The sequence below is a fragment of the Ylistrum balloti genome, unplaced genomic scaffold (assembly GCF_031769215.1).
Source record: "Ylistrum balloti isolate Yb309-2 unplaced genomic scaffold, AGI_CSIRO_Ybal_v1 Utg369764, whole genome shotgun sequence".
Classification (NCBI taxonomy): Eukaryota; Metazoa; Mollusca; class Bivalvia; order Pectinida; family Pectinidae; genus Ylistrum; species Ylistrum balloti.
The window spans coordinates 1614145-1627183 of record NW_026781961.1 but is presented as its reverse complement, the minus strand read 5'-3'; the positions used below and the strand labels follow the sequence as shown (position 1 = coordinate 1627183).

Below are 13039 nucleotides of genomic sequence, written 5' to 3'. Positions count from 1 at the left end.
GCTGTCTGTCGTTCGTTTGTTAGTTCTAAACTTTAAGCACGTGGCCTTGACCTACATTTGAAAAACTTGACCAATAGACTTACCAGCAATCGGTAACTATTGTACTGTATGACAAAATTGCTTCATAAGTGTACAGTTTTAATGGCCTACTCTGGAATTTTGTTTCAACCTGGAGTAAAGTGTTTCGTAAACACATCTTGTTTTTTCCACGTGTTCCGGAGGAGTACGCGTCTTCTGTTTCATCAACGACAATCCTAGTAAGTAATGTCGTTCTCAATGAGAACAAGGTACACAACAATGGAACCAACATGCAAACTAACGAGCATCAAACACGTCAAACTTCATATCGCACAAACAAAATTTTTTTCAATAATTCATTTTATCCGACCTGTTCCCTCCTAGGAAACAACGACCATTAAATCTCTTTTGAAAAAAACACCCCCATAGCATACCAGTGAAATACATACATTAAAATAAATATGTGCTCATAGGATTGTCGACAACATGAATATCGTTTTTTTTATTTTATTTTATTCCAGCCACAATCAGGAGGAAGACATGCGCTTTGGACAGTCGCCCCTCCACTCGAGCGATCGGATCACTGGGAGCAGTTATCCTGGCTATTCCAGTTGTTTTAATCGTTGCAATGGATATTGATAAGCTCTATCAATTTTTACAACCTTCCAAGACATAAATATCGCATTTCACATAGACTGATTGGATGAGTTTTTAAATTTTTACATTTTACCAGGAAGTATGATTTTTTAGTGCGTCCCCGATTTACTGGCCTGGTGATCCTATTACATCAAAAGGACCGTTTCACGGTACATGTAATTTTGCCCACATCCCAATTCAATCTTTATTGTGTGTTATTTGTAGTACCAAAGTACACTCCTAAGAATGTATGTTAAAAAAATCCAATGTCAACTATGGCATGTACTATGACCTATTTTATTATCCTTGTCATTTGTGTGAGCCAGGATGCACATCTTGTCCCTAAACATGTTTAAAACCCTATAATAAATAATTTAATTGGGTGTCAAATGCTCTTCATTAAAGTCTGTTGCACGTTTTGAACTCGAATATAAAATGGAAGATCAACTTTGAAAACTATTTTTTCAACAAATTCAAGTTTTTGGAAAACAGTTTGAAAAGCTTACAGTTCCTCTGAAATATCGACATATTTTTGGCCACATATGTGTACTTAAAATATTGAAAATTTCATCAAATCTGGAACCCGTAAAATTGTTCCAGGGACATTATCGTCAATGAACATGCAGCTTCAGCTGATTGTTAACAAGCATTTCAGGAAGTGTTTTCGAGTTCTATCAAACTTCAATAGAATTGACTTGCCAAGCACCAGCTTCCCTTGACATCTGTGTTGGAAGATTTCAAAACAGGAAAAAAGCATTGCTAAACCTGTAATTTGAAAGAACCCAAGACCACGAAGTCACTGAAAAGAGCCGTTTTTTAGCCGGCGAGAATGTGATGTTCAATAGGAACTATTTTGTAAAAGAGGCAATCAATTACTAAAACAACTGAGGGTCATGACCCTTAACGGTCATCTGACAACTAATGCATGAATCGACAAACAGCAAAATTCGCATATGGTGGTCGGTCTACCAAATCTGATGAACCTCCACGATGATGTTTCAGACCATATTTGGTTTCAATCCATTCAAGCCAGAAAGAAGGATAGCGTTTTGAAGCGAAGTCATTGACTTATTTTTAATGTTGTTGTTATTTATTTACTGCATCACACTTTGACAGGAACAAGGCGTAGTTGTGTCTTTTATAAAAATTGTATATAATGAAAATAAGAAAAACAGCTTAATACATGTAGTTGATTACATCAGTAATAGTACTGTCAGAATGTGAAACTGCCGCCTGCCGAATTTTAGACATCGGCGGATTCTTAAAGAGACATCCCGCCGGACGATTTTTTACAAATCGGTGCGAGTGGTCATAAATAACTGCCAGTAAAAGGCCGCCTGACGGGTTCCGGGCGGCCCAGGCAGTTTCGTAAATTCGCGGGTGTGTGACGTCATCAAGGTGTCGACCGGCACTCCTCAGATTTTACCTACCACCGTTCTAACCGCCACCGCCCGCCCTAGAATCTAGATTGTTTTCGGAGCTGTTATCGGCCGAATTTGAGCGAGAACTGGCAGTTACAACGCCGGCATGCGGCATTAGTGATTTGTAACCGTACTATAACTAAAACATTACATTTCAAAGGGTCAACAAAACCCACAGCACAAATTCAAGACCAGTTTGTTATTCAAAATTTTGAACTGACCATGTGATTAATGTCTTTAATAAATGATTTATTAATAAATAAATGTCAAATGTCATGATGTTGAATGAAGAACAAATACGTGGTTTGCAATAATGATCACCTTTGTTGTATACAGTAGTCCGTACATGATACCTTTGACTGCAACTTGTGCTTTCAATGATTAGCTGTTAAAGAGAATATTTCAGTTAAATAGTTAATTTGCCTCTACATTTCAGTCTTTTTTATCTGATGTGCTTTTACTCAATAAAATAGTTCTTGTTGTTATTTCTCCAAAACTGCTGTTTATAATAAGAAATCATTAATAATTTCAGTATGGACTTGCCTTCTTCAACATGGATATCAGCTGCCATTTTGGATTTTGTCATTTTAGGATTGTTAACACTGATTCAAGATGGCTGCCAGTGACCATTTTTTACTTTGACTTTGAAAGCTTTGATGACTAGTAACAAAAAGCAAAAACACTGACTAATAATGTTATTGTTTATCAAACAATGGTAATCAGATGTAATCGAAAACATAGGTGAAAATTAAGTCCCAGTTTGATCGAAAATAATGTTTTTAAAACGACTTGCAGACTGCCTAATTGTACTTCTGGACCCATATAAAGCTTCTCCTTAATCTTCTTCTTTCTCCTTGTAAAATTCTTGTAGCCAGTTCATATCAGTGTCTTCTAGTATATATGTGTTACTGATTTCTTCACATTTACTGTCAAACTTAGGCCCCACAGCCCAGAGAGTTTCAAGGTCATACTTTTCGCGTACTTCTTCTCTAAATATGTGCAGTAGGATGTTACCTACAAAAGAAAACAAATGTTGATCAGCATTTCAAACAAACTCTTTTTATTTTACATACTCATTACTGATGAGTGCTGTAGACATATGGATAGAAAGACATACAGCAAAAGGCAGGTTAAGTGTATTATTGCTTTACACCAAATAAACAGCCGGGGCCATTTAAGGATTTGCCAGGTTAGTTTGGTGGAGGAGAACCTGGGTTCCTGAAGGAAAACCAACAACCTGTGACCGGTACCTGGTGATTCCCCTCTGAGATTCTCCAATCTGTGACTCGGATGCAGAGGGCTAGTGATAAAATGGTCATTTGCTTTAACTACTGAGCCATTGCAGTCCCAAAAAAGCAGGAGGAAATTTTAGACAGGTGGTAGCTGTAGACAGGTGGTAGATACAGACAGGTGCTAGGTATAGACAGGTGGTAATTATAGACAGATGGTAGCTGTAGACAGGTGGTAGATACAGACAGGTGCTAGGTATAGACAGGTGGTAATTATAGACAGATGGTAGCTGTAGACAGGTGGTAGATACAGACAGGTGCTAGGTATAGACAGGTGGTAATTATAGACAGATGGTAGCTGTAGACAGGTGGTAGATACAGACAGGTGCTAGGTATAGACAGGTGGTAATTATAGACAGATGGTAGCTGTAGATAGGTGGTAGATACAGACAGGTGGTAATTATAGACAGATGGTAGCTGTAGACAGGTGGTAGATACAGACAGGTGCTAGGTATAGACAAGTGGTAATTATAGAAAGATGGTAGCTGTAGACAGGTGGTAGATACAGACAGGTGGTAATTATAGACAGATGGTAGCTGTAGACAGTTGGTAGATACAGACAGGTGGTAGGTATAGACAAGTGGTAATTATAGACAGGTGGCAGTTGAAGACAGGTGGTAGGTATAGACAGTTTGTAGATGTAGTCAGGTGGTAATTATAGATAAATGCTAGTTATTGATAGGTGGTAGTTAGAGACAGGTGGTAATTATAGACAGGTGATAATTATAGACAGGTTGTAGTTGTAGACAGGTGGTAATTATTGATAAATGCTAGTTATTGATAGGTGGTAGTTAGAGACAGGTGGTTATTAAAGTCAAATGATAGTGTTAGACAAGTGATAGACAGGTGGTATCTATAGAGACTTGATCCATAAAGAGAGGTGCTAATTATAGACAACTGATAGACAGGTGGTAGCTGTAGACAGGTGATAATTACAGAGACTTGATCGATAGGGACAGGTTTTAGTTACAGACAGATACAGTGACCAAGTTACCACTGCAACCAAAACTTTTGCTATGAAAAAATAAAGAAAAAGTCTGTATGCATTCAGATCTATATATGGCTTATAATATTTCTGATAGTTTAATTGAAATTGGTTCCCCTGTTTAGGATCAATCTGGAAAAGGTCCCTTTGATCTTATTTTGCTACCATGGCAACCAAATGACATGGGATGTTTCAGAAAATAAAACTTTTGCAATTTTCATTCTTCAAAACTCTTATATATAAAGTTTCAGCATAATAGACTCATTTCACAATTCAATATTTCCAACAATCTTGTTATAAAAATTCTCGACAGACACAAGTGGTGTTGTGTTTTGAAATAAAGAAATAAGTGGTGTTTTTATAAGAATGTAAGATGCTGTATGGGCGAGTACTTCTTGCCATTCAGTTGCAGTACCATAATATCATATGTCAAAATACAATAGGTTTTAGTTCACCTGGCCAAGTGAGCTATTGTGATACCGCAGCATGTCGTTCTTTTGTCAATTTTTTCTACAAATTGCTACTAGTCATGAATATTAGAAACATCCTTGTGGGAAGAAGATTAGTAAAAAATAATGGATGACAGATGGATGATTGATAGACAAAGCCGTGGTATACCATAAGCTTACTAGGCCTTTTGGGACAGGTGAGCTAAAACCCGTAGACTAAAGCGCCTTTATGTAGCAAGTTCATGAATAAATGCAACATTGTATCCTTCCCATTTTCATAAAGCATTATACCTTTCTGTTTTAATTAGTTAGCTCCAATTCTTTTGAAAGTAGTATACAGAATTTTAATAGGAAGGTAAAAAACAGCCTTCCCTTCTGGGTTTCAAACTGGTGACCCTTCAGTCTCTATATATAGCCAGACATTCAACTACTCAACTAAGGGGAATTCCCACCAGCTGATGCTAGTAAGAAGATCTGTACTCCCATTTCCTACACTACCTCCTCCTTCACAAAGTCTTTGTCCCCAAAGACAACAACAACCTAGGTTCAATATCTCCAAGAAAGCATCTCAATCTCCTATAGTTTCTATTCTTCGAGTGGTCAATGGCGCCAAATCTCTAATAGGAATCTTAAGGAGTAGTGACAAACACGATGCCACTGCCAGCATTCAAACTAGTGACCCATCATTCTCTAGCTTGACTCTCTACTGCTTGACTAAATGGAAATTCCCATTAGCTGAGGCTAGTAGGTTGATCTGTACTCTCAATTTCTACAGAATATTATCTTGAACTGAAAATTCTGAGTGCCATCACTATGATCAGGTAAAACTTGTATATCCTCATTCTATATTCTCTGACTAGTTGGTTTTGTTTTATAGTTATTCGTCCTCTACCCCTGAAAGTTGAGGACTAATACCTTTCTCTCCATCCATCCTCCTGCCATACCCTCTCTGCTTCTGTTACCGTTTTTCAGCACTCTAAAGCTAGAGGCTTCATTCCTTGAGGGATTCTCATCAAACTTCACATGCTTATTAAGCATCAAAATATTTTAAACAAGTTTGAGATTCAGAGTTGATGGGTAAAGGTCAAGGTCATGTTACTATTTTCAGAAAATCAATGTTAGCACTCTATTTGATTCCTTGATGGATTCTTATCAAACTTTACACATTTATTAAGCATCACAATATCATGGACGAATTAATGTGACATCAAGATTATACATTTTGCAGTCAGTGTCTCCTTGTTACTTGTTTGACTTTCATCTGGTCCTCTCAATACATCTTTCTATACAACAATGGTTAATCTATGTATAAATTTGATATCAATGTCAATATTTTATGCTCTAAAACATATTGAATGGAAACTGTTGACATCCTGCACCTGATATTTGAATGGATCTCTCCTATCACAGGGTAACGAAGCGAGATCTTTAAACTTGTCTGTTGAACAATATCTCAATCATGACCAATCAGAGCCCTCCATCATGTTTCCATAGTAAAAGTTCTGAAAACACTTGATGATTTAGCTTAATGGCTTTGACAATTGACACCATCTGACCTTACTTTATTAAAATTGATTGAAGGACTAATGAGCTATGGGCCGTTATGCAAAACCTGTATAAAGTTGCAATGGCAAACAAAATTTCTGCTGGAAAAAATCTGTGTGCACCTCTACACATTGTCCCTAATAACATCCCAGTGTAGTTTCACTGATATTGGTTGACAAGTAAAGGAGGTGTTGTCTGGACAAATTTCTTTTCTATGGATAGACAGACATCCTGTATTGAAGGGAGGTGGAACAGGGAATTAACAAGGACAGAGGGGAGAGCAGGATATAGGTAGCCAGGTGGTAGACAGATAGTACTTAAAAAGTTGCAGTCATACACAGATGATAATTATGGACATGTAGTAGAGATAGAAAGACAGTATTTGCAAACAGATGGTTTGCATAAGATGATAGTTCTAGACAGGTGATAATTATAGCCAGGTGGTAGTTACATAAACAGGTGGTAAGTGATACACAGGTGGTAGTTATATACACAATCAGCAGCACAATGTAATAATTACAGACAGGACGTTGATTTAACTGTGTTTCCTTTGGTATTTACCCTTCTACCCAACAAGACAAAACAGATATACAGGAGAAGGTTACTTTACTCAGGGATTCTGTGACTCAGAGTAACTTTGTTTTCGCTCCAGAGACAGTTATGTTGGACTTTGAGGTAGCAGCAAGGAACGCCGTGGAAAGTGCGTTTTCTACAGCGACTGTGAAGGCGTGTTTTTTTCATTACACACAGTGTATCTGGAGGAAAGTACAAGGATGTGGACTGGCTGGACGCTATCGCCAGGATGACGAACTAAAAACTCTAGTGAGACATGCAGCTGTGCTTCATTAGTGCCCAATGGTCAAGTGGAGGATGTGTGGTTATTTGCCCTAGACAGCATTGAAGATATCAGCCCTTAAACTACAAGATTTAAGGACTATGTTATAGAAAATGGGTTGAGGGATAGATTGTAGCTTTGTGGAACCAATATGACAACAATGGCCCACGGACGACAAATCATGTTGGGGGATGGCACAGCAAGGTCAACAAGCTCTGTCAGCATGCACATCCGAATATCTTTGCGGCTGTTCAGCTTCTGAAGAAAATTCAGGCTACAAATGAAGCAAAGATGATCCAACTTTCGACCAGAGGTAAACCACATAGACTCTCGTCTTAGTCAACTGAAGGACCAATACAGAAATAGACATATTGATGTGCTTGGTTATGCTGATGCTGCTTCCCATCGACTGCATTTACAGTAAAATAGTGAAATAAACTGAATGTGTTGCACCAAAAAAGAAATATCAGTTATGAAAAATTCTGCTGTGAAAAAAGCATTCTAGTATCGAATTGAATTAATTCATTTCCTTTTGTGTGGGAATATCTATTTCCTTCACGTATATAGTGTATCAATTATACAAATTATAAGCTTTTACCATTGAATTACTAATAGGTGATTTTAATTCATGACATAGCGGATGCACAGAACATTATAATACTCCTATTCAAAAGGACATTTGAAATCTAGCTACTTTATCTGTCTATATATGTGTATATACATAAATAATTGAAATAGTTGAAAAATAGTAGCTATATGTGTATTTTTTATATTCCTATGTTTTTCTAAGATTCTATAATTGAAAAGTAGGAGCTATATGTGTACTTTCTGATATTCCTATGTTTTTCTATAATCTAAAGATAGTAGCTATGTTTCTCATATATATGGTATATAAGTAAGTTAATACTGTAAATGCATTTAATGCGATATAAAATTTCATGTAATTCTTAAATATCCAGTTATTTTTCTCTTGAAAGTAGGGAGTTTTATGAAGCAGTCTATTGCCTTACCTGTAATTATCTCCTATTGTTCTACCTTTCCCACCTAGTCTCACCTGGCCAACAAAATACCTTACCTGTATACCCCAAAAACCAAAATGTTGGCTAAGTGAGAAGACACCAGTAGAATGGGCCACAGGGACTTGGCACAAATTCTAAATCCATGGGGTTTGCCAAGTCCCTTTGATTACTACATAAAAATAAATATAAACAGATCGTGGTTAGACTAACAGCAAAGAATTACTTTATATACTTGTTATTTTTTGGAATTCTTTTCCACCAGATAATCCTTTTACACTTAATCTTGAAGAAAACATTGCTAGGTTTGGTAATTATTCATATAACAAATGAATTTGTAACTCTGCCAGTGATAATATTCTTACCTAGATCAAAGGCAACCCATTCTCCTTCATCTTCTCCAGAAACCAATGGGTATTTATCCGACACATTCATCTTTAACTTAAACTGAAATACATAAAATTGATTGAAGCCTAATTGGCCTGTATCACTCACTGGCTTCAAATGCTTTTCACGATAGCTTGACATTCATTTAAACCAAGAACAGAAGTACACTTGTAACTCTAAAGGTTGAATAATTATCTATATATTACTGATATAGAAAGATTTCCTTTTGAAACACTTATGTCATTCTTGAATATGGACTAAGTTCATTGAAAATATTTCAGGCCTCATCACAGTAAGTTAACAACCAGATATTGTAATTTTAGGCCTTATGGTTAATAAGAAGTTTTTACTAAAACAAAAATGGACCTCTCTGATCTGTGACCTTGTATATAATTTCTTTTCCAAAATCATCATCAGACCTCATTCCAGTAACTTACCAGTTAGAAATTACAATTCTAGGTCTTTTGGTTCATAAGAAGAAATTACAATTCTAGGTCTTTTGATTCATAAGAAGAAATTACAATTCTAGGTCTTTTGGTTCATAAGAAGAAATTACAATTCTAGGTCTTTTGGTTCATGAGAAGAAATTACAATTTTAGGTCTTTTGGTTCATAAGAAGAATGTGTTTCAACAAAAGTAAACCCTGTGACCTTGAATATGAGTCAATGTCATTTCTTTTTTACAAACTTTGTAAGGCTTATCATGGAAATGTACAGTGTCAGCCAAACATCATAATATCATGTTTATTAATTAAGACATAGCTACTACTTACGGTGGTGACCACATTTTTAGTGATGGCTTTCATATGGCGATAGGACCAGGCAGTCACAATAACAATGTAATCACCAAGCTTTAGGTGATCTGGCATACGTATCACACACACATCTTTGGCATTGTCAGCCTTCAGTAAAACCACCAGCTCTTCAATATCATAGACACCTGTTACCCCTCCTTTTAATAAATAAAGCAACAATGTATTTAAAACACATTCATCATAGCTGCAATATGAATGCAGGAGAGTGGAGGGCTAAATCATTACTATAAAATCAATACTTTTTTTGAGAATCAATTTTTTCATTGAATTCGAGGGTTTGTTGTGTGAATTCATGTCCCATAATCACTCCATTATTAAAATCAAAATCGGTAGAATTCTTAGGTAATATCTACCGATTTTGATATTGAAATACTCAGCAAAGACTGTATTCATCCTCAAAATTTTAAGACCCCTTCTATAGTGTAAAAGTTTAGTATTTAAACATAAGGAGAGGTTTTCTGTGACCTACTTCTAGTTAACTGTTTTAACATTATTTAAATGTTTCTGCAGAAATGGAGAAGGGGGCAAATTAACTCAGTAGTATTCTTTCAAAAATCAACAAAATTTGAACTTCATAAAAATATAGGATTGACAAAATGATTTTTGGTATAGACAGAAGATAAACCAACATTTTTGTATTACAAACACAGTTGTTGTCAACTACCCTACTGAAACTGTATGAAATGTGGGTGGGCTTATATAACCTGGAATTGACTTGTTGTCCGATAAATGAGTTTACTTATAATTGAAAATATTGTAGTCATTGCTTCAGGGTGAAATCATGTAAATGTTGTCACAAGAAGATTTTATTACTCCTGAGACCATGTAAGTACACATATTCACTATACAATATAGACTGAATATTATAACAGGAAAGCTTAGCATAAGGAAATTGTACAGTCAGAAGGGTTTATTTCCATGCCATTTTTGTCAAGACAGATCGTCACAGAGCCTTGAATTGGGCTGCAGTACATTGCAGTCATTATCATATGTGTCAATGGAAGTATCTAAAACTGTAGACATCTTACTTTTCAGGTCAATTGGTGATTTCCATTTCGGAACTTCTTCCGGTTCAAATGTATCTGGAAACTCCTCTACTTCTTCAAAGTCATCCAGACTAATGAAGCCCCCTATGTCTAAACCATCAGGCGCTGTTGGGTTGGCTTGGACATGTCCTTCCTGTGAAAGTTTATTGCTAGCATTGCTGTCAGACTCAAAATCCCCCACCTTACCATCTGAGTCGGAGCTATCACTTGAAGATGAGGATTCATTTTCACTGCTACTGATGTCTTCTTGAATTTTTTCTTCGTCTGTTATTTTGTCATTATTTTCTTCTAAAGATTTTATTTTATCCTGTTCAGCATTATCTGGAGATTGCAAGGGTTTATTTGATTTGGTATATGAAGTAAAATCTTCTCTGATCTCTTTTAGAAGGTCTTTTAAATATAGATCATCCTTTAGTATATCATCATCTTTATTGACATTAAAATGATGTGAAAATGTCGAAATTCTCCGATAATGATCAGCAGCTGATTTGGAAGAAGGGAGACAACTTGAAGATATAACCATGGACAGGGAATTCCAGTTCTGAAATGTCTGTTTGTGAATCAGATTTGAACATTTAGTCAAGTCAGAAGTTACAGAAGATGTCTTGGATAATTGACACAAGTGTTTGTATCTTTTGAATTGCCGTAGATTGTCTGACCTCATTTTTAGGAGTCGGCAACAATTATTGGAGTTGATGTTTCTTAAAGTGTATGTGTACATACTAGTACATGACAATCCCAAAAAATGTAATTTATCCATTTTCAATTAAGTTTGGTTGTTGGATTTTGACTGTTGTCACTGCTTCATGCCTTCATTCATGGAGATGCAAATTCTGTAAGTAAATGAACACTGGGTAAGCTTAATGTATTTTTTGACTAATCAATATTAACGATCAATACATGTTCAATATCAATGATCAATACATGTTCAATATTAACAATCAAAACATGTACATAGAAATAGGTACATGAGTTACAGTCATGTTTTTAGTCAGTTATTTTTTAGAGTTTTTTAGTTTCTTCATATTATCAATCATAACTAATCATTTAAAAAGTTGCTTAAACTTAATGATACTCATCGACAAAAGGTGCAAAAATCAAGAAATATGATGTTTTATAGAGGGTGTTGACACTCTCAACATTTTGACAGTATCATCTTGATATTGGTTGCACACTATTATGTATTTCTGAGTGGTCATTTTGTCAAGCTGTATCACATGAACTTCTGACCTGCGTGACTCATTTCTGACTTGAATTTAGTAGTGAGTTGCAGACTGATGAAAAAAATAACTTAATTTGAAAAGTTTGTATTATGAATAAATAAAAAGTTTACTAGTGTAACATGGTGTAATAAGTCATGAAGGTAAATATACAGTATGTGTTGTCAGGTGACCATGGTACTGATGTTCTAAAGATATTGTGTAACACAAATGTTGACATTGACCTGGACTTGGCATATCTGTATTGTAACAAGTACCACTGACCACAGTTTGCATTGCATGCTTCAGTTTCTTGCCATACAAACGCCTACGTCCTCTCCGCTAACCATATCATTATCATTCTGCATCTGTCTTGTGAGAGTGACACATGAATATATAGTTCTGATCCTTAGTAGTACTGCTGTGAAGTGCAGATCTTTAGAACTGCCTGATAGTCTGGTTTTTGTCCTCGCTTGAACCAATTTAAAGTATAGCCAAACACTCGTCATAGAGTCTTATTTCCTAAGAGTTTGTGTGATACTACGAAATAAGGCTCATTCATGAAAAGGTCAAATGATAAAACCTTTAATCTAAGCATTTAGAAAATTAAAGGTGCACACATTAACCCAGATATGTATCATGAATTTATTTTGCTTTTTTAGTTCTCGTTCAAGTAATGATTTCATGTTACATATGTGTGGTTATCTTATGAGGCATTTTAATAGCCTAACCAAAGCGTCTCTGTGATTTAGTGATGTTATCAGAAACGGAAGTGTGCATACAATCACATTACTGATACACGTCTAGGTCATTTCAGGTGAGCGATTTTGAGGTCGTATGCATGGATATTTTAAGAATTTGAAAAAATCTCATAGTATCAACACATTTCAATCCATTTATGTATTCATATTGCAATTCATCGATGTAGCGTAGCTAGCGAGATACAATTCTGAAGAGGTCCAAAACTATTGCGTCAAGGATTTCTGAACACACAAAAATAAGAATTCGCATGAACACACTAGTCACCACTCAGTCGCGGAAGTCCCACTTCATGAACCGTCTGGATCATTCAGCGTCTTTGGTTCCAGATGTATAACATCATTTTCTGCGTCCAATTTATTTAAAATCGTTGGTTTGAACGTTAGACCACCAAACCTCGTGAGAGATCAGTCAATCTCAAATCATTGGACAACTGACGTTGCTATTACCGCGTTAAAATAAAGCACTCAAACGAATCCGATTTATAACTTGTCTTCATAGTCATTTAAGTGCTTCTTGTTAATGCGGCTTTCCCTTTAAGGATTAAGCTTGCAAACGACAACGAGAAGTCAAAACCAGACGATGCAGTAAGTTGGAATTCGTTTATCTTCTTATCAGTGTTTAGTAGGAATATATGTGT

General features: G+C 35.9%; 1 protein-coding gene across 3 annotated transcripts; it reads right to left on the bottom strand.

The window, feature by feature from the left end:
- Positions 1-2799: 2799 nt before the first annotated feature.
- Positions 2800-12791, bottom strand: LOC132543773 (uncharacterized). 3 transcript variants are annotated; one of them, XM_060207295.1, is made up of 5 exons: positions 12660-12791; positions 10424-11274; positions 9354-9532; positions 8560-8641; positions 2800-3089 (listed from the first exon to the last, which is right to left on the bottom strand). In XM_060207295.1, exons 2-5 carry the CDS (start codon positions 11199-11201, stop codon positions 2911-2913), a joined length of 1218 nt encoding a protein of 405 aa, XP_060063278.1. In that variant the 5' UTR covers positions 11202-11274; positions 12660-12791; the 3' UTR covers positions 2800-2910. The 3 variants fall into 3 exon arrangements, with proteins under 3 accessions (XP_060063278.1, XP_060063279.1, XP_060063280.1); XM_060207296.1 differs by having other exon boundaries at positions 12667-12791; XM_060207297.1 differs by lacking the exon at positions 12660-12791 and adding an exon at positions 11886-11952.
- Between the last annotated feature and the right edge of the window lie 248 nt (positions 12792-13039).

Excerpts from the sequence above, each read along its gene's own strand:
- LOC132543773 (XM_060207295.1), bottom strand. The coding sequence starts at position 11,201 with ATGGATAAATTACATTTTTTGGGATTGTCATGTACTAGTATGTACACA. Across the intron at positions 9,533-10,423 it reads ATCACCAATTGACCTGAAAA|GAGGGGTAACAGGTGTCTAT; the intron begins GTAAGATGTCTA and ends ATTTATTAAAAG. Across the intron at positions 3,090-8,559 it reads ATGGGTTGCCTTTGATCTAG|GTAACATCCTACTGCACATA; the intron begins GTAAGAATATTA and ends TTTCTTTTGTAG.